This window comes from Bidens hawaiensis, unplaced genomic scaffold (assembly GCF_021521415.1).
Source record: "Bidens hawaiensis isolate Kalapana, Puna unplaced genomic scaffold, B.hawaiensis_p1.1 tig00000055_1, whole genome shotgun sequence".
Lineage (NCBI taxonomy): Eukaryota > Viridiplantae > Streptophyta > Magnoliopsida > Asterales > Asteraceae > Bidens > Bidens hawaiensis.
Genome location: NW_027491016.1, coordinates 8,107,331 through 8,126,891, shown reverse-complemented (window position 1 = coordinate 8,126,891; position 19,561 = coordinate 8,107,331). Strand labels below are relative to the sequence as shown.

At 36.5% G+C, this 19,561-nt stretch overlaps 2 protein-coding genes across 2 annotated transcripts; one reads left to right on the top strand and one right to left on the bottom strand.

The window, feature by feature from the left end:
• Window positions 1–10,812: 10,812 nt before the first annotated feature.
• LOC143555585 (large ribosomal subunit protein uL3z-like) lies at window positions 10,813–12,279 on the top strand. Its single transcript, XM_077045133.1, has 4 exons — window positions 10,813–10,919; window positions 11,004–11,308; window positions 11,421–11,830; window positions 11,908–12,279. Exons 1-4 carry the CDS (start codon window positions 10,880–10,882, stop codon window positions 12,164–12,166), a joined length of 1,014 nt encoding a protein of 337 aa, XP_076901248.1. The 5' UTR covers window positions 10,813–10,879; the 3' UTR covers window positions 12,167–12,279.
• Window positions 12,280–13,116: 837 nt separating this feature from the next.
• Window positions 13,117–15,012, bottom strand: LOC143544215 (uncharacterized). Its single transcript, XM_077036385.1, has 8 exons — window positions 14,890–15,012; window positions 14,656–14,736; window positions 14,399–14,487; window positions 14,219–14,293; window positions 14,031–14,092; window positions 13,839–13,936; window positions 13,628–13,738; window positions 13,117–13,185 (listed from the first exon to the last, which is right to left on the bottom strand). The coding sequence occupies exons 1-8, from the start codon at window positions 15,010–15,012 to the stop codon at window positions 13,117–13,119; spliced, it is 708 nt and encodes a 235-aa protein (XP_076892500.1).
• Window positions 15,013–19,561: the final 4,549 nt, after the last annotated feature.

The window sequence follows — 19,561 nt, the reverse complement described above, 5'->3', positions numbered from 1 at the left end:
ACACACACAAAACACTTAATCTCTCCTGTTCTCCTTGCCCTCTCTGCCGCCTCCCTCTCTGCCTCCGTCTTCCTCCCTGTTCTGCCCTGCTTTTCCGGTAATATATATTATATATAGTAATTTACTTATTAATTATGCTAACTTATATCAAGACTTAAAACAAATCATTAAAACAATAATCTTATTTATAGGTTAACTTGTGCTTGTTTAAAGTTGGTTCTTGCTTTATCTTACACCGCATCTATTATCAAGTGAGTAATCTCGTACCTAATCCCTCTTTGCTTTTAATGTTTTGGGATGTTCATGTGTTCATACAAACTTAGAGTCTTAAACTGTTTATGAACTTTAGTCGCGCAGTATCCCATGTGTTGAGGACGTAGACTTGGCTGTTTATTTGTATGTGTGGATCATTAACCGTCTTGTCGGTCTATTCCGCAGTTCTCATGGTACCATTAGATGAACACGGGAGAACTATCGTTTATGATTTTCTCTTTTGTTTGCACATGCACAGTTTGTCTTGTTTGTGAGCTCAATTGTGAGCACTGGCAGTCTATGAATCTTAGAGTTGATCCCGATCAGATTACACCCTTGTTGAAAACCAGACATACACGTGTTGCGCGCAGATTTATTGTTATCTATGTATTGTATTAAACTTGATTTCTCACCAACACGCAAGTGTTTGACGTTTATTTTAACACATGTTCAGGTTTGCAGTAGCTGTTTTGGAGCTTGTGGACACATAGGAAGTTTTCTTTATTTTGGACCTAGATTAAAATGTATCAAGACAAGTTTTTGCTGTTCGAATATTATGATTTATAATATATTGATTTATGATGATTTATGTTATCTTGTGTTTACCTTGCGCGTGCGCGAATAAATGTATTTATTAAATATTGACACCCAATAGTGTCACGAGTAATGAAACAATATGTGGCGCCCCGATGTATAATCCGCCTTTGGTCGGGGTGTTACAAGCCGGGCCTTCCTTTCACACTTGTGAAGGAGAATTTATGTCATTTTCCCATTAAGGGGGATTATATGTATTATGCCTCTTAAAGAGGGCTTTATCCCATTTTTAGGGAATTATACGTATTGTGCCTCTTAAAGAGGGCTTTATCCCACATAGGGGGGGGGGGATTATACGCAATGTGCCTCTTAAAGAGGGTTGTATCCCACCTGGGGGAATTATAAGTATTGTGCCTCTTAAAGAGGGCTTTACCCCACCTTGGGGAATTACAAGTGACGATCGACCAATATATTTGTTAGTCATAAATATAAAAGCATATTTAGTTTTAATATATGTTAAAAGTCTTACACATAAAGGATGATGGAAGGGGCTAATGGATAGGGCCAATTCCCTTCTGATAAAAGATAATATGGATACGGACGTTTCTTCCCCATGACAAATTCTGGGAATGTAAAGTGTTGCTACAGGAAGCTTTTTTCCTTCCATAGTGACTTTGTCATTCTTTAGAAAGGGACTCTTCTTCCTCAAAAGGAGAACTCTTGAAACATGAGATGTTGCTGTAGAATGCTTTCCTTCCTTTTGGAATGGACTTTTCCAATACCTTCTTCATTGGAAGGGGACTATTCTTCTTAGAAGTCTCTTTAAGATGGCGATTTCTTTATGAGATATGTCTTCATGCGTAGAAGCTGATGAATGGAGTCCCCCTTGCCTTGACGAAAACCCATGACACAATGATGTAATGTCAAATTAATCCCCCAGCTCCATGTTGGTGTAGGGAGGGGGTTCCTTATGAATGGGATTTACCTTTCACATGTGTCATCCCCTGGACAGGGATTTCTCTTCTTTGTAGAAAACTCTTGTAGTATGGTATGTTGTTGATGTAGCAAGGAGATTTGATAGAAAGCGGTCCCTTTAAACATTCCATCCTTTGGAGGGGGATTCTTCTTCAGAAGAAGAAATTCTTGTAATGAAAAAGTTGTTGTAGAAGGTTTTCCTTCCTCACGAAAGGGGCTTCTTGAACACATTGTCCAATGGAAGGGGATTGTTCTTCACTAGAGGAAAATCTTGCAATATGCGATGTTGCTGTATAAGGCTCCCCTTCCTCCTGGGAGGAACTTTTTAAATACTTCCTTCAATGGAAAGGGATTATTTTTCTTGAAAAAGAAAATCTGGAAGGGTTGTTTTCCTTTGCAGAGAACTCTTGCCCAAATGATATTTTTTCTTCCTGGACGGAATTTTTAAACACCTCATCCCTTGGAAAGAGAATCTTCTTCTTTGAAAAAGATTCGTGTAATATGACAAGGGGCTTCAGTCTGGATTGTCTGGGAGGAGTTTTTATAATAAAGGGATAGTTTTGGAAGGAGCATCATTATGAATGGATTGTCTTGAAAGGAGGCTTCCTTCTTGGGAGGGGTTTCGTTTTAACTTGTTTTTCTTGGAAGGGAATTTGTTATGACATGTTTAGTAAGGGACCTCGATCTGGGGAGATGGTTTAGTAAGGGACCTTGTACTGAAGGAATTATTATGCAAGAGGCTTTGTTCTAGAGAGATTGTTTAGTAAAGGGCTTCATTCAGGAGAGATGGTTTAGTAAGGGACCTTTTTATGAAGGTATTGCTTAGTATGGGGCTTCATTCCGAAGGAATTATTCAGTAAGGAGCTTTGTTTTGAAGAAATTGTTTAGCGGGGACTTCATTCTGAAGGAATTATTCAGTAAAGGGCTTTGTTTTGAAGCAATTGTTTAGTAGGGGCTTCATTATGAAGGAATTATTCAGTAAGGGACTTTGTTTTGAAGGTACTGTTTAGTATGGGGCTTCATTCCGAAGGAATTATTCAATAAGGAGCTTTGTTTTGAAGAAATTGTTTAGTAGGGGGCTTCACTCTGAAGGAATTATTCAGTAAGGGGCTTTGTTCTAAAGAAATTGTTTAGTAGGGGGCTTCACTCTAAAGGAATTATTCAGTAAGAAACTTTTTTCAGAAGGGCCTTCATATTAAAGTAATGGCCCAGGACACCCCTAGGAAGGGGCTCGCATTCAAACTTTTATAATGTTTAGAATACAAATAAAGTTCAATGATGTATGGGGGAAGTAAAGGTTGTCCAAAAGATGTATGTTTGTGAGTTATGTCACATCAACTTTTAAAAGGAAAACTTCCCATCACCCTTCCTTGTTAAACGTAAAGTTTGTGTTTGAAGAGTAAAAGCATACATGCCTCCCCCATGTGACCATGTCTCCTTTTTTGCAACATGTTAATATTAAGTCAATATTTTACAGAAGTGACTTTCCAACCTTTTATAATAACAAAGACTTTACAAAGTAAGTAAATGTAGGATTTGACCTCACTTTTATTTCCTTCTTTATTCTTTAACTTTTTATTTTCAGATTTATTTTATTTCCATATAGAAATTCATACTTTGGATCTGGCGAAACGTCAAGATTTAATGACGGTATACAACAATTCTTATAACATATATGGTGTTCTAAAGTAAGGTAAACAAGATGAAGAGAACAAACATATTACTTTCGTTAGGAGTGGAGATACCGGCTAGGCGTCTCCGGCGTCACCGTAATAAAAACCTTTCAGCAATACCGGCAAGGCTTCGCCGTCCCTTTGGACGGAGTTCCACTAGAAGACTTACTGTCCTAAACTAAATAGGCTTGAACATGAGCGGATGGGGGCTCCAAACTGAGTTGAAATGGCGCAAACCTGGGTAGAATAGGCTCAAATCGAGCTTCTTCACTACCCCATTTCTATTAAACATATGTAGATGTAAATATCATGTAGACACTTGAAGTTTTATTCCTACTCTTGCTCTTTGACGCTTGCTAAGCGTCTCTGTGAGTTCGTATGAACTCCGAGATTATCTTTGGCCTTTCGGTCGTAATGTCTTCAACCTCTATATCGTCTTCATTTTCGAACAAAACTGGTCCATCGGTGTTCTTTATATCTTCCCGGTATGGATGTGCACTTGTGGACACTATGGACTTAGCGACGGTGCTGGTTCCGATGGAACCGTGGGTGGCGGTTGCGGTGGCCTATCGCCGGAGTGGTTGAAATTAGTAAAAGAAAACAATCAAGTGTCTTGTTGGTTGAAAGCAGTCGTCGTATCCGACTTTTCAAGACCCGCCGGAGAAGATTTCAGGATCCTTAACTTCACGGAATATTCTGAAAAGTCAGGGAAAAGATTCCGGCGACGGACTTAACACTGGAGAACCTGAACTTGGTTGGTGCTTGTTTACCGAAATAGTGGATGGAGAAAACCAAGACCTTTTGTCGGCGAGACAACGGCGGCGGCGGCGGATTTGATCGACCATTCTTTTAGAGGCTGTTAGTGGAAACCTTTTGTCGAAGCTTAAGGCCTCACAGAAGGCGCCAATGTTAAAACCTATTCCCCATTGGGGTAACGTTTCTAACGGGTGCTCTAAAGAGAATGGTGTTAGATTCATATTATAGAAGGTGCATATAAGAATTATCTAAGAGAATTGTAATAGTATTTAAATGAGTTTAGGGTGGTGGTCCTCCTCTACAACATGATACCCAATTCTCTATATATAGAAGGGGGATTACAATTATTATTTCTTGTATTACAACATGGTCCCCCTTTTAAGTTCCCACCTAAACATCCTTCTCCTCCGATTCTACTTCTAGCATTTCCCTCCAATTCTCTTCTAGGCTTTCCCTCCAATTTAGCCCTTCTATAATGATCTTTTCCCCTTTAGCCTTGGGCCTTCTTTCTTAGGCCACAGTCATTCTTCTTACTTAATGGGTCTTAGCCCACATCAGGAGCCCAATTATGAGGTAGGCTCTTCAATGTCTATGTCGGATTAAGAACATTCATAATAGTACTAAACCATAGCAAGTCACACAAAATGAAACATGTCTTGTTGTCGCAACCATTGATACATATATTATCTAAACATCAAGAAATGGTCTTCTCAAATAAGAGAGCCCTCATAGTAAAATGGGAAGTTAAGTTACAAGAGGTTAAGTTAAGCATCCCAAACATGCAAAATGCAAATAGTTTAAGTTAAGCTTGTTAGCTTGTTAATGATTTTCACGTCAAGGGGTTCCCTGTGTTAAATATTAATGGGCCACTAATCATACTTGATTAAAAGTTGCTTTATGGTTGAGTTTGAACATGGATGCAACCTAACAATGCCCTTCTACTAAAATCTCCATAAATGGAAACTACTAAGAGATTTGGCCCCCGCTTCGTGACAGGAAACCCGTTTAGTGGTGCTTGCTATAACAAATGAAATAGAAAATGGTGTTAAGATTTGTAAGGCTTCGTTTCATGACTTGTACACTGGTTCTCAACTTGCAAAATAGGACACTTATAACGAAATGTAGTAAAAAATACAAAAGGAAAATGAAAACAAGAAGAAAAAAAAACAGCACATATACATGTGTGATTCGATGAGTTGTACATTAACTCGCTATGTCCGTTTATAAAAAGATATAAATGGAAGAGAAAATGTATAACTCATAGCGAGATATGGCCGAAAGGATCTACTCGTTATTACAAATGAAAGAAAAACCCCAAAAACATCGTCGTGATGAATGGGTGTCAAAACGTGTTTAATTTATTATTGATGTGGTAAGAATCCAGTCGATATCAGTTAAGTCTGTTATGATATCGAACCTGTTTATAGCTGATGGAAGAGAAAACTAAATAAAAATAAGGGATATTTGTTTTTAATACTCTCAACTTTCACTAATTGGTAGATAACACCACCAACTAACGATTTGCCTCTTACCCCCCCCCCCCCCAACTTGTAACTTGTTTTCTTCTATCACTCCCGAACTTAACGGACCTCCGTTAGTTTTTTTGCTAGCGTGCCATGTTTTTATTGATGTGGCATTTTTTTTAGAAAGTTATGTGTCCATGCCTCCACTTCATCTTCTTCATAATACCCTAACATCTAATCCCAATACTACCCAACCGGCCATCTCCATTACCACCACCACCACCACCCACCTATATCACCACGACCAATCAGTTAGTTTCCATGGCTGCAACTAGGATATCTGTGACATTCGTCAATTTCGGGTCTTGTTTGTATTCGTTTTTGTATTTGTTTATTATGTAAATTGACCCGATTTGTAAACCGAAGCTTATGTTATAATCAAAATGATGAATTTATGTTACAATATTGTTTCACACTTGTTGGGTCTTGAAAACATCCTACCTTTATTTTTATTTTTATTTATTTATTTATTATTTTTATTTTTTTTTTGTTTTGTGTTTTTGTCTTGATCCATTTTGCATGAAACTCTTGTGTCTCACACCCATATTTGACCACCAACATTACCCTATATATACACCACCTTTCCTCTTCATTTTCCCTTGCTACAACTCCAAAAAAAAAAAAAACTTTCTCAAATATCAAAGATTCAAAGTTATCTTCTTAAGTGTTCTTGAAGGTTTTTAGTCTTTCATCTTAATTAGTTTATGTAGCCTTATTAATACTTGTTTATGGTTGTGCAACATATATATAATATACACCCCTTGTTTACCTTTGGTAGTTACTTCTCCGATTCCGGTCGGTGAGGTTTCGGACCTCATAAGGCAAGGCTTCATGGAAGACTTCGTGTCCTTGATATATATACATCTATATAACTTGTTCATACATATTAATCTTGCTTATTTTAGTTTGTTGGTCATGTTACAAGTTCCATGGTTATGGGTTTTTAAGAGTCTATGCTTCGGTTTAACCGTAAATAGCTCTAAACCGTAAACCGAACTTTGTTACTAGTTTTGTTAAATAATTGTTTAAACATGCTTATTGTTAGATCTAAGTTTCTAAAATCATTTTTACAAATTTTATGGTTATGGGTTTGTAGAATCTTACCTCGGTCTTAACCCGAAACACGATCCGAACCGAAAACCGAACTTTTGTTTAAAGACTTTATTGTTAACTTTTGGTTGTAAAACTTAAAGTATTTTTTTATTTGTACATTATTATACAAGTTCTTTAGTGGTTGGACATGTGGAAACCAAACCGATTCTTACTCGCTTAAGACACAAAAGTGTGTTTTTTTTAGCCATCAAGACTTGTATATTTCTTTAAAAATAGTTACAAATTGATTTTTAAATATTTTCTTAAGTACTTGGAAATGTTGGATCCAACTTGATCTCATAACAAAGTTTGGACCGACAAAACTGAACACTCGCTTAACGTGCGTTGTTAGTTCTAAAACAATGGAACTACATACTTGGTTAAGTCTTATTAAATTTTATTGAGTTATCTCATAACATTCAATATTTTGGAAAGTTGACTTTGGGTTTGACCAATTATCAAGACCTGAACTGACAACCCGAACACTCGATAAAAAAAACAAACCGTTTTAGTATATTTATTCCAAAGGGATTTGCATTCTTGCATTTTACCCATCTTATTACTTAACATAGGTTGAGTAAATATTAAGGTTAGATACTTTAACCCGGTTTCGAGCAAACTTACATTTTTAAAGGGTTGGAATTATAAATTCTTAAATAGTTACATTTTAAACCTTGAACTTTAATTATTTACATTTCTCAACATTTATTTTGTTTAAAGACCTTCAAGACGACCTTTCTAAATTCAATACTTCTTTTCTTTTTAGGCATTGTCCGTTAAACTCGTCGTTCCGACAAATCTCCAAATTATCATCTTTCAAGTTTACTACTTGAAGGTGAGTACTTCATAGCCCATTTTCCATCTTTTATTTTGGGGGTGACATTTCATACTTATTCAACAAAATGTTTTATATTTGAATCTTAAACCACAAACGTAGTTGTAAACTTTACCTAAATAATTGCTCGATTTGGTGTTCTATGCTTATATGCCTATGTGTTTATCGCTTTTGGTTGGTGGAACTATAAAATCCTAGACTATTTGGCATCCCCTTATAGCAAGGTGTCATTAACGTAATGCAATTAACGATAACTATAAAATCCTAGACTATTTGGCATCCCCTTATAGCTAGGTGTCGCCAATGTGTTTAGCGATATCTATTTATCCAAATTACCACTTTTATTTATCGTTTCGTATGCAAGTTTTGTGGCTATCTTTATTATATACTAATATGATTAAACTTATGAATTGCTCACCAACTTTTGTGTTGACAAACTTTATTTTATGAAATGTTACAGGTTTGCATCTTGGTTGATTTATGATTGTGAAGAAAACGACATCAAAGACCTTAGGATATTAGTAAAAATGAACAATATCAAATTTGCCATATTTTGTGATATCTTGTTTATGGTTATTTTATGGATAATTGTTATGTGACATTTTCGATGTTGTGAAATGAAATGAGTTTATTAAATACTGTCACTTTAATTAGTGTCATGTGCTTATGGACAATCGTTACACCTCGGCATGTTCCGCCGCCTTTGGTCGGGGTGTGACACATCGATAGACTCGGAATCCTTCATCTTCGCTCCTTCAAATTCGGTTATTAGGGTATGTAGACGTGCTTCTACAACCCTCTCCACTCCAACATACGGGCTTTAATGGCATTCTAAATCTCTTTAGCCGTTTCGTATTGGGCAACTTGCATAATTTGGTCTTCCGGTATGGATTGAAAGAAAATAGCGATGGCTGCACCATTCTTCTTCTCGTCCGTACTTCCCAGCTCAATAACATTCCATAATACGTGGTACCGGAACACCGCTTTGATACGGACATCCCACATGGTGTAATTTGTTTTGGCTAGCATCGATTGTAAAGAAATAGTGGTCTGATTACTCGACTGGCTTGTCATGGTTCGTCTCCGACTATAGGTTTGCCAGAATCTTGAATCGATGATTGCTTTGTGATCTTTAAAGCCAAAATTGAAAGCTCACTCCGTCGGTCTTTAATAACAAGTGGTGATGGATTAATTGTTGATTCTTAGAAAAACAATTAATCTATGGTTGGGTGGGTGGTGGTGATGGTTGTGGTGGAGGTGGGTGGTGATGGAAGTTAGAGTCTTGTGAGTGAAAAAGGATGAAGATGAAGTTCATGGTTTATTGGTGGGGCCTATTTTATTTATTTAGTAATTTCTTATTTAACAAAAATGCCACGTCATGTCAGAAATGGCACATCATTAAAAACATGCCACGTCAGTGAAAAAAACTAACGGAGTTAGGATCCGTTAAGTTCGGGAGTGCCAGAAGAAAACAAGTTACAATATGGGAGTGGTAGGAGACAAATAGTTAGTTTGGAGTGTTATCGACCAATGAGTGAAAGTTTGAAGTATTAAAAATCAATATCCCTTTTAAAGATGTGATAAGTTTTATTTTTAAATAACGAACATAACGTATTAAAGATAAATCAAATTGAGTTAAAATTAAATAAGTTAAAAACGTATATTATTTAAAGTATAAAGATAAATATCTAAAGTTAAAATTAAATAGGTTAAAGACATACATATTATTATAAAGAATAAAGGTTAAAAAGGTAAATCATTTAAAGTATAAAATGTTCAGATGGACCAATCATAGTATGTCACTATTCACACAAGTTACAAATGTTATAGTACTGGGATGTAAGGTCTCGGTTTGTCATAAGGCTGGTTATTGTGTGGCTGTATGTTAAAATTTGTAAGGCTCGGTATCACTATCAACGACATGTACACGGTTATACCTATGCGTCCAAATTGGCCCAAATGAATCAATTGAAAGTGATTCTATTTTAGGATCTTCTAATGACTTCATTGTAGAAACCAAATGGTTTGGGAAGAACATGTTTGACCCAGCGTTTGTAAAACAGTAGAAGGAGTTGAACACCCGGTCTGGAGGTTTAGAAAAAGAGTAATTGTGTTTTTAGATAAAAGTAGAGGTGCACAAATCGGTTAACCGGTTAATTTTTTAACTGTTTTTTTTTTTTTGCGGGAAAAAACCGGTTAGACCGGTTAATCGGGTTTGGTACTAACCGGTTTTAATAAAATAATAAAAAAATTGATTAATCGGTCGGCGAATAACCGGTTATCAATAAAATAATAATAAAAAAAATTGGTTAATCAGTTTTAAAATCAATAATATAAACCGGTTACTAATCGACAGTTAGAACCGGTTAGACTTTCGGTTAACTGGTTTTTGTGTGGGTTTAGCTTTGAGGAGGAATAAATAATATATCTGGAGTGGGCCATTTAGATTTGAATTGGGTTTTAGTATTTGTTTTCAACGCCGCACAGCTTTCTCGGAGCACTTGTTCAGGTTTATTCTGAATCGAAATGCTTAATTATTAAAGGTTAATAATGAATGATATTTTGCAATTGTTTATAGGTAGGTAAGTGATGCCGTGTTTGTTTGATTCAACAAATCTGTGAATGGTCTTTACGGTTATAAATTACTGTTTTTGTCATATGATAAACTTTGTTTACAAAATTTGTAGCTTGTTTTAAAATTGTAATGCATATACATATCACACGCTACACTACAAATAAATGACGTCAAAACTGTTGGTTATAAGCGCTTGGGGTTAATCGGTGATCCGGATTAATTGGAATTAATCTGGATTATTTAGCAATTAATTGGGATTTGTCATTGGCATCTATTCGGGAATTTTACAACCATGCTTATGTGTTTCAAACCAGACAAAACTGTTAAGTTAAAACGGTGAAGCCTGAACTGCTTTGATCCCTAATTGGATGGTTCAGTTGGTTCCAACGTTTGCAGGTCTATTTCTGGCTTCATTTTATATATTAGTTCAAAAATGGGATTGATGATTGTTTAATAATAGGCATAGTTCTCGTTTTTTGGTTCCTTAATATGCTGGTTTTTTGTTTCTTTTGTTTAGGCTGCTAATAGTTTGTTTAATTAAGCTGTGTAAAGTTAACTATTTATTTAGTATTTCTTCACTTTGTTTCTTGCAGTGAAGGCTTTCCCCAAGGATGACCCAACCAAGCCATGCAAGCTCACTGCTTTCTTGGGTTACAAGGCTGGGATGACCCACATCGTCCGAGAGGTCGAGAAGCCTGGATCAAGTAAGCCTTTTTTATACTAAAGAACTTTTTAGTTTTGAGTTTGGTTATAGTATTTGACCCTTTGTGACAAATTTTGAATATTAGAGCTTCACAAGAAGGAGACCTGTGAGGCCGTTACCATCATTGAGACACCTCCAATGGTGGTTGTTGGGGTGGTCGCTTACGTCAAGACGCCACGTGGGCTTCGATCTTTGAACACTGTCTGGGCTCAACATTTGAGTGAAGATGTTAGGAGAAGGTTCTACAAGAACTGGTGCAAGTCCAAGAAGAAGGCGTTTACCAAATACGCCAAGAAGTTTGATTCTGAAGAGGGTAAGAAAGATGTTCAGTCCCAGTTGGAGAAGATGAAGAAGTATGCAACTGTTATTAGGGTTTTGGCTCACACCCAGGTAAAAATGTTATCTTTATTTCTTAAAAGATATAAACTTGTTTAGCTCGTGTGTCGGTTTATATATTTTCAAATAGATTAACTCAACACTTTGTTTGTTTATTTTTACACAGATAAGGAAAATGAAGGGATTGAAGCAGAAGAAGGCGCATTTGATGGAAATCCAAGTGAACGGTGGTACCATTGCTCGAAAGGTTGATTTTGCATACGGGTTTTTTGAAAAGCAAATCCTGATTGATGCGGTTTTCCAAAAGGATGAAATGATTGACATTATTGGTGTAACTAAGGGTAAGGGTTATGAAGGTGTTGTGACCCGTTGGGGTGTGACCCGTTTGCCACGCAAGACTCACAGAGGTTTGCGTAAGGTTGCCTGTATTGGAGCGTGGCATCCTGCTAGGGTGTCGTTTACTGTTGCCCGTGCTGGTCAAAACGGTTACCATCACCGTACTGAGATGAACAAGAAGATTTACAAGCTTGGTAAAACCGGACAAGAATCGCATACTGCTTTAACCGAGTTTGACAGGTTTGTTGTTGAACATATTATAATTTTTAAAAAATGAAATTTTGAAATTGTTGTTATTTAACACATCATTTGAACAGGACCGAAAAGGATATTACTCCAATGGGTGGTTTTCCTCACTATGGTGTTGTGAAGGACGACTACTTGTTGATCAAGGGTTGCTGCGTGGGTCCCAAGAAGAGGGTTGTTACGCTTCGCCAATCGTTGCTTGCGCAGACTTCACGTTTGGCGCTTGAAGAGATCAAACTCAAGTTTATTGACACATCATCGAAGTTCGGTCATGGTCGTTTCCAAACTGCAGAAGAGAAGCTCAAGTTCTACAACCGTGTGAAGGCTTAAAAACGGGTATTTATCTGTTTTTGGGATTGTTTTAGGTAAGTTTTGGTTGTTTGTTTCGAGTACTTGGTATTTTGTTTTAAGACAGACTTGTTTTGGTTTTGCTTGAGCATAAACATCTTTTGGATATGTATTTCAGTATCTTTATTAGACCATTGTTATGATGCCGTGTGTTTTGCAATTTAACCACAATGCTGATCTTTATGGTAGGAGTTTTGTGCTGAAAGTTTAACACCGAATCAAACCCTACATTTACTAGTCGTTTGTTATTATGTATACCGTCCAATTTACGTTCTCGTGGTTTGGTGAGAATTGCCATTTTCATCCAATGGTTTAGAGTCAAGTGGTAAGTGTTTAAAACCACAGTAAACCGTAGACAAGAATTAGTTCTTTGAATGAAAGTGGCAATTTTGGCTAAACCATGGAGGCAAAAATTGAACTTGAAAACTCATAAACCAAACGAGATTAACACCCTTAGGTAGCATTGGCTAGAACGCCTCTTAAAACGGGGGTTAAGTTACCATTTCGTAGAGACATATGTGCTTAACCTTGATGGGTGAATAAAAGCAGTATGAAGGACTGAGAAGGGGTTAAATGAAAAACAGGTTATTGTCTCCAAATCGTTGGTGTTCGGTTTTGTATGTCCATATTTCTTGTTTTTCTTAGAATGATGTTTTATAAGCTTGCATTATGAGTTGAGTGAGCTATTTAGCGGTCTGCACATAAACTAGATTGGTTGTACCTCGTGCATAGAACCGAACTAAAAACGAAAGAATGTACTGCTCTATTATTTCTATAAAAAATGGTATACACCTTCAGAGTTGCTATAAGCAAATGCTATGCTCCCAATAAAAACTAACAAAATAAGCATCCAATCCCAACACATCTGACCCAAAAGACATGACTCATATTCAGGACTTAAGCAAACACTTGGACTGGCTGCACATCAGACCTCAACCCTTGGCTGCCACCACCACGCCCTCGGCCGCTACCTCTTCCACTACAACCACCACGCCCACGTCCTGTACAACATAATTTCAAACTCATTTACATAATCGTGTCTAGATATTACTTTGCATATTTGGCAAGAACGATGGCTAGTTTTCCACCACAAGGTCAACATGGTTAATGATAAGACTGTAAACGAGCCGAGCTAGGTTGGGCTCGGGCTCGTTTATTTTAACGAGCTGAAATGTCGAGTTCGTAAATAGCTCAAGCCAACTCGTTTATTTTTGTATTTTTAAATAATTTTATATTTAAAGAAAAATAAGAATATTTTGACATTCACATAATGCATAGTTAAAAAACTGCAATATTTAAAACTTAAAATAAAAGTTGGGTTTTCATTTTGGCTTATAATTTATATATTTTTTAAGTTTGGGCTTTAATTTAAACATGCCAACGAGCAAGCTGAACGAGCCTAACGAGTGAAATCAATAAAACATTGTTTAGCACAGAGTTTACCTCCATAGTCATTGTAGCCGTTGAATTCGCCATAACCACCACGACTTCTTCCTCTTCCACCTTCCCAACCACCATCTCTTTTGTACTCAATATCTCCATTATAATAATTCCCTAGAGAAAATAGGTAACAATACAACTTTAGCTTTAATTACTCATCACACATGATACTTCTTTTAACCTTTAACCCATAAACAAATTAGTTTTTGGATACATGGCAAATCACACTATTTTTTAAGGCAAAACAGATTATTAACTTATCTCGACCTCTACCCCTTCCACGGCCTCTTCCTCGTATGTTAGGCGAATCATCTTATGCCAACCACAAAAAAATATACATATATGAATTTCCTAGTATATAATTGATTGCACCGAATGGGAGACGTTAAGGTCATAAAATTCTTACCACCTACATACTCATATTCAACTAATGGCTTCACCAGATCAGCTGGAATAGGTGGTTGATACCTGCATTTTGTTAAAAGTAACAAAACAAATATTAATAACCAACCAATGAGTATAAAGCTACAAAATTGTTACTTCAGCTTATAACTTGTTCAAAAATGAAAATTTTGGGGTGGTACGATTGATTACCCGACAGACGATGAATCAAGCTCCTTCTGTGACAATGTAATTGTAATCACTGACACGTGGCGGGTCGTTTCAAGACTACAATCAAAGAAATACAAGTTAAAGTTATTTTCTTGGCGTTAAAATGCTATATAGATTATGAAGATTCACATCATGTGGCTTTGCTATTATTTTGGTACTTACGGGAGGAGGCCTTCTTCTAGTGGTTCCCACATATCTGTTATATCGATAGAACCGATTGATGTAATCTGATGGAGACCAGCAACCCGTCTCTGGTACCACAGACAAAAACGATAATCATGATTCATTAAGCACTACAACACCATATAAATGTTTACCACATTTGGTTATGTTGTTCTGATTACTCAATAACTTTCAAAACGCATATCCAAACACCCGCTCAAAATGATGATGATATTAATATATATGAATATGTAAACCTTGAAGAGTTCCGCAATCATAACGGTTTTGTTGATAGCTCTGCCCATTGCCTTGAGAGAAATCTCATCCGATCCTTTCTCCTATAACAAAATACCAACCTCTTATTCCGTAAACAAGAAATCCAAACACAAAAACACTGTCACATTAGTCAGTTTCAGTAAAGTTACATGAACCATATAACTTTTGCATGCCACCTTAAACGCATCCAAGTATCGAACAATTATAAGCATTACCTGGAAAAGAGTGATGGCATATGTAATGTAGTTGCGCATTCTCCCCTGAGTGGTAACACGAATCTCCTTCTCGTCTATTGAAGCCTCAGTCCGCGGCTTCTCAACCCTCTGGTACCGCTCCATATGATCTGATCTGATCATTCGTTATTCATCACCCACCACCACATAACTACTGTCTCAACAAATCACCTCTCTAAAGATCCATGAAGACCGCCATTTTTATCTCATCTTATTATTATATTTTCATCTTTGTTTAAAAAAAATGTTACTTTTAATACCTAACTAATTTGAGTAAAAGCATTGATTGTTTACAAGAACACGTCAAAGTGTCATCTTTTTATTAGGCTATTTCAGTCTTTTGTTTTATATATATATATATATATAGTTTGGATCAAATACAAATGAAATTAATGTACCAAACGTGAGAATCAAGTAGAGTAATTATATATACAAGTAGAGTAATTATGTAATGTAATTACATAATTACTCTACTTGTATATATAATTACTCTACTTGATTCTCATGTTTAGCACGTTAATTTTATTTGTACGTTAACTTTCCCCTATATATAGGCTTAAGTTCAGGAGAGAAATGAAATTACTGTGAGAAATAAATATGAACCACTAGTTTTATTTTATGTTTTAAATGTTTAAAAATAAATGAAAAACATGTAAATGCAACAATAAATACATTCTCTCTTTTCAATTAATGCAACTAATATAACCATAATAAATCCCTCTTTTTTCAATTAATACAACTAGTATAACCAAAATAAATCCTCTCTAATTAATAAATATCAAAACATAATATTTTTTTTTCAATTGATATACTTAGAAAAATTATTGTTATAAATAATAATAAAAAAATATCATACAAATGTGTTCATTAAATATAAACAATAAATATACAACATACACAAAATTATATAACCTACACTTGTTTTGAGCAATAAAAACATACAACATACAAAAAAGTATACAACTTACATATGTAATTCGACATCAACAATTATATAAACTAGAAAAAGATACACACATCCTATACGTGTGTAGTTTATGTATTTTTTGTGTGTACGTAATATGTTTTTTTATTCTTAGAACAAGTGTATGTTACATGTTTTTGTGTAGATTGTATATTTTTTATTGATATTTAATGCTAACATATGTAAGATAGTTTTTGTGTTATTCATCTTAATGTACCTATGTGTTGATGGAAATTGATATATGAGTTGGAAGAAATTGGTTTTGGATAGAAAAAATATTTAATGTATGAATAAATTGTATTTAAATGTGTAGGATAAAATTTTCGAGCGTAGGTTATATGTTTTTCGTGTGTATGTTATACGTTTTCGTGTGCGTGTGTAGTTTATTGATGCTGAATTTTGTGTGTCGGTTATATGTTTTTCGTATGTAGGTTATATGTTTTCTTATTCTTAGAACAAGTGTAGGTTATATGTTTTTGTTTAGGTTGTGTATTTTTTTGTTGATATTTAATGTAAACACGTGTAAGATAGTTTTTTGTACTATTCATCACAATGTAAATACGTGTTGATGAATATTAATATATTGAGTTGGAAGAAATTGGTTTTGGATAAAAAGAAATTTTAATGTATGAATAAATTGTACTTGTGTAGGATAAAAATTCAAGAGAGAAAAAAATAAGTTATAAAAATAAATGAATTCTTAATATTTTTCAATTATAATAATTTGATTAGTTATTAAATAGATAACTATTATATTTATTAGTTATATTAATTGAATAGATAGCATGCATTAATACTTTCCTCATTTATCTTTAAGCATTTAAAACTTAAATTAAAATTAATGTCCCATATTCATTTCTCACAGTAATTTCATTTCTCTCCTGAACCATCCCCTATATATATATATATATATATATATAATTAAAGAGAATTGGTCACACAAACTTGATACGTTAATATGGCTAAACACCCAAACGTTTATTATTGAGAAACTACACAAAATTCAAAATAGTCTCAAATACCCAAAACGCGGTATTTACAGTCTTAACCTATCAGGCTATCACGTTAGATTACAACTAGGATTGCTATATAATTATCTCTTAAACATCCTAACGTAACTCGTATAGGATGCTAACAATTAAATCTAAACACATTTAATTGTTTATAGTATTTGTCTAATCTTTCCTTGCCTTGCATGCCAAGAAAGATTGTAACCGAAATTCCCAACGTTTTTTTTTCCTTGTTTTTATGTAACCAACCTAACCAACGCCACCGAACATGGGTCGACTAGCTGTTGCAACGAGCGGATTTTAACGACCAAATAAACTTCGTTTTACATTTTTTTCCCCTTGTAAGATATATAATTGCCCTTACCCCTTACTATTAGGGGCGTTTATTAATTTATTTTTGGATCTAGTGTAAGTGTCGTAGCAAGTTCAACTGATAGCGACCGAATTCACACGCATGTGGCAAGTTTGTTACTCGTTAAGATTAATGCTTATGTATTACGATTTAAAAAATAAAGTTGCGAGCGCTTAAAAATCATAATAGAAAGATTGTCACATCGTAACTGGTCACTTTGTCAGGTTGGATCAAAAGCTTAAAACCGTTACACGTTGAATCAAGGTAAGTTCATAATTTAAGCTTGCTTTTATTTGAATGTTTGTTTTTATGTTCAGAATGAATATTGTTTAACATTTAAACGTTGTTAAGTGATAAATATTTGAGGTAATGAAGAAACACTAAGTGAACCCTGGACAGATTATAGATAATCTGGGGGTTAAGTAATGTTTCCCACGGATGAGATCTAACTGAGAAGGCTGTTCTTCAGGAGACCTGCAAAACAAACACCGTAAGCTCGTCACTGAGAAGGGGGGGGGTTCCTCCTTGTGACCACCCTCCGGCGTGAGAATCAGACTAGATTGCTCTGAATATAAGTGTATATTAAGAGATTGCTAGATAACTGGATAGTAGATGATCTTACCATTCCAAGATGTTGGAGTATTTATAGCCGAATGTAGGTTTCCTAGAAGGTACAGCCGGCTGAATAGTATTCCTGTTCTACCAACAGTGGACTATGCACAGGCCATACTGGTTGGTGGATAGGTTACGGCCAACAGTAACAAAGTCGGCTGCACTATTCCACCAACTGTAGATTATGCACGTCCCACCTACTGTGGATTATACGCCGGCCATGCTGGTTGGTGAATAGGTTACGGCCAACAGTAACACTATTCCACCAACTGTAGGCTGCGTACGCCCCGCAGTAAGGGTTGGTGAGTAGGCAGCGGCTAATAGTGAAACAGTACTAGAGGGTGCTCCTCCTCGTACTGTTGTCGGTGAGCTGTCACCCTGTGATTGGCTCATGGGCTGTTCTGGTCAGATTGTCTGTCCTACCCATACCTTGGTAGGTATAGTACAGATCTTTCAGAATCATACGGACTGGCTCATTTTGGCGGGATTGTTCCCGCCTTGCTCATTCCTTCATGTGACTACTGAAGTGTCTATTGTCTTGTGCGTGTAGCCCTGCTGTCTGCGGGTAGCCTTCCCTGATGGCTTGTATCCGCAACTGCGGGAACAGGCGGGGTACTTCACCATTGGGAGGTTTTCCCTGCGTGTACAGCTTGCATACTGCGCGTAAGGTTCTCTGAGCATGGTGGGTCCTGCGGGAGCAGATGGCCCTTGCGCAGACGTCCCTGTTCAAGGTGAGTCTTGCGGGACCAACTGGGCTCTGCTGGGACCTACCTCTTCAAGTCCCCCCAGTCCAATGTTCTTCTCATGAATGTTCAATAAAGTGAGGTGAACTTTTGGACTTTAAGCAAGGGGTTTTGAAAAGGTTTTTAGTTTTAAGGTTCTCCGTGGGGATTCTTCCCGCGGGTTTCCTAATGTCACTTGCAAAAATTCCCGATTTTTTTTGCTTGATCTTTGGGTATGATGCGGGTAGGTATGTAACCTTCTCGCGAGTCAGGAGCGTTGAGTCTTACTTGTATATAGTCTCCATGGGGTCTTGGTGGTTTTCAACATAGTGATCAATTATACTAAGACCACCAATTCCATCACGGAGTTTCAAACAATATAATTCTCGACGTTCCCATTATGCGGGGATGTTACTCCTCTATCCGCAAGCATTGCCCAGAAGATCCTTCTTGGTTTCAATTTTCTGCGGGGCGCTGGGTATGTGAAGGGTTTTGCCTTAACACTACCCGCGCTCGTCTTACGGTTACTTTACTTCCAAGGTATTCTTGGCTTCAATTCCCTGCGGGTGCTAGGTTTGTGAAGGGTTTTGCCTTAACACTGTACCCGCACCCGGCTTATGGTTACTTGGTTGCCAAGGTATTCTTGGCTTCAGTTCCCTGCGGGTGCTAGGTATGTGAAGGGTTTTGCCTTAACACTGTACCCGCACCCGGCTTATGGTTATTTGTTTGCCAAGGTAAGGGGTGTTTTCCTGCTTACTTTTGAATCTTTTTTGAATTTTGAATTTCGAAATTCGAAGAGTTGGTGGAAAGATAGGAACAGTCCAAATATCTGAAACGTCGTGCGACGGTTTCTTCTGACTGTGTCAGGACGTGCAGGAAGTTATGGTGACGTGACAGTACATGGTCATTCCAGACGCTTTTTCAGGCGCGTGGGCGCTGTTTTTCGGGCGCGTGGCCGCGAAATTAATGGTACGCGTCCTGTCAACAGCTGTTG

Bases quoted from the DNA above. Each gene is read 5' to 3' on its own strand.
- LOC143555585 (XM_077045133.1), top strand. From the start codon at position 10,880: ATGACCCACATCGTCCGAGAGGTCGAGAAGCCTGGATCAA. The intron at 10,920-11,003 runs GTAAGCCTTTTT...TTTGAATATTAG, and splicing joins GGTCGAGAAGCCTGGATCAA to AGCTTCACAAGAAGGAGACC. The intron at 11,831-11,907 runs GTTTGTTGTTGA...TCATTTGAACAG, and splicing joins GCTTTAACCGAGTTTGACAG to GACCGAAAAGGATATTACTC.
- LOC143544215 (XM_077036385.1), bottom strand. From the start codon at position 15,012: ATGGAGCGGTACCAGAGGGTTGAGAAGCCGCGGACTGAGGCTTCAATA. The intron at 14,294-14,398 runs GTAAGTACCAAA...CTTTGATTGTAG, and splicing joins CTAGAAGAAGGCCTCCTCCC to TCTTGAAACGACCCGCCACG. The intron at 13,739-13,838 runs GTATCCAAAAAC...TATTTTCTCTAG, and splicing joins AAAATAGTGTGATTTGCCAT to GGAATTATTATAATGGAGAT.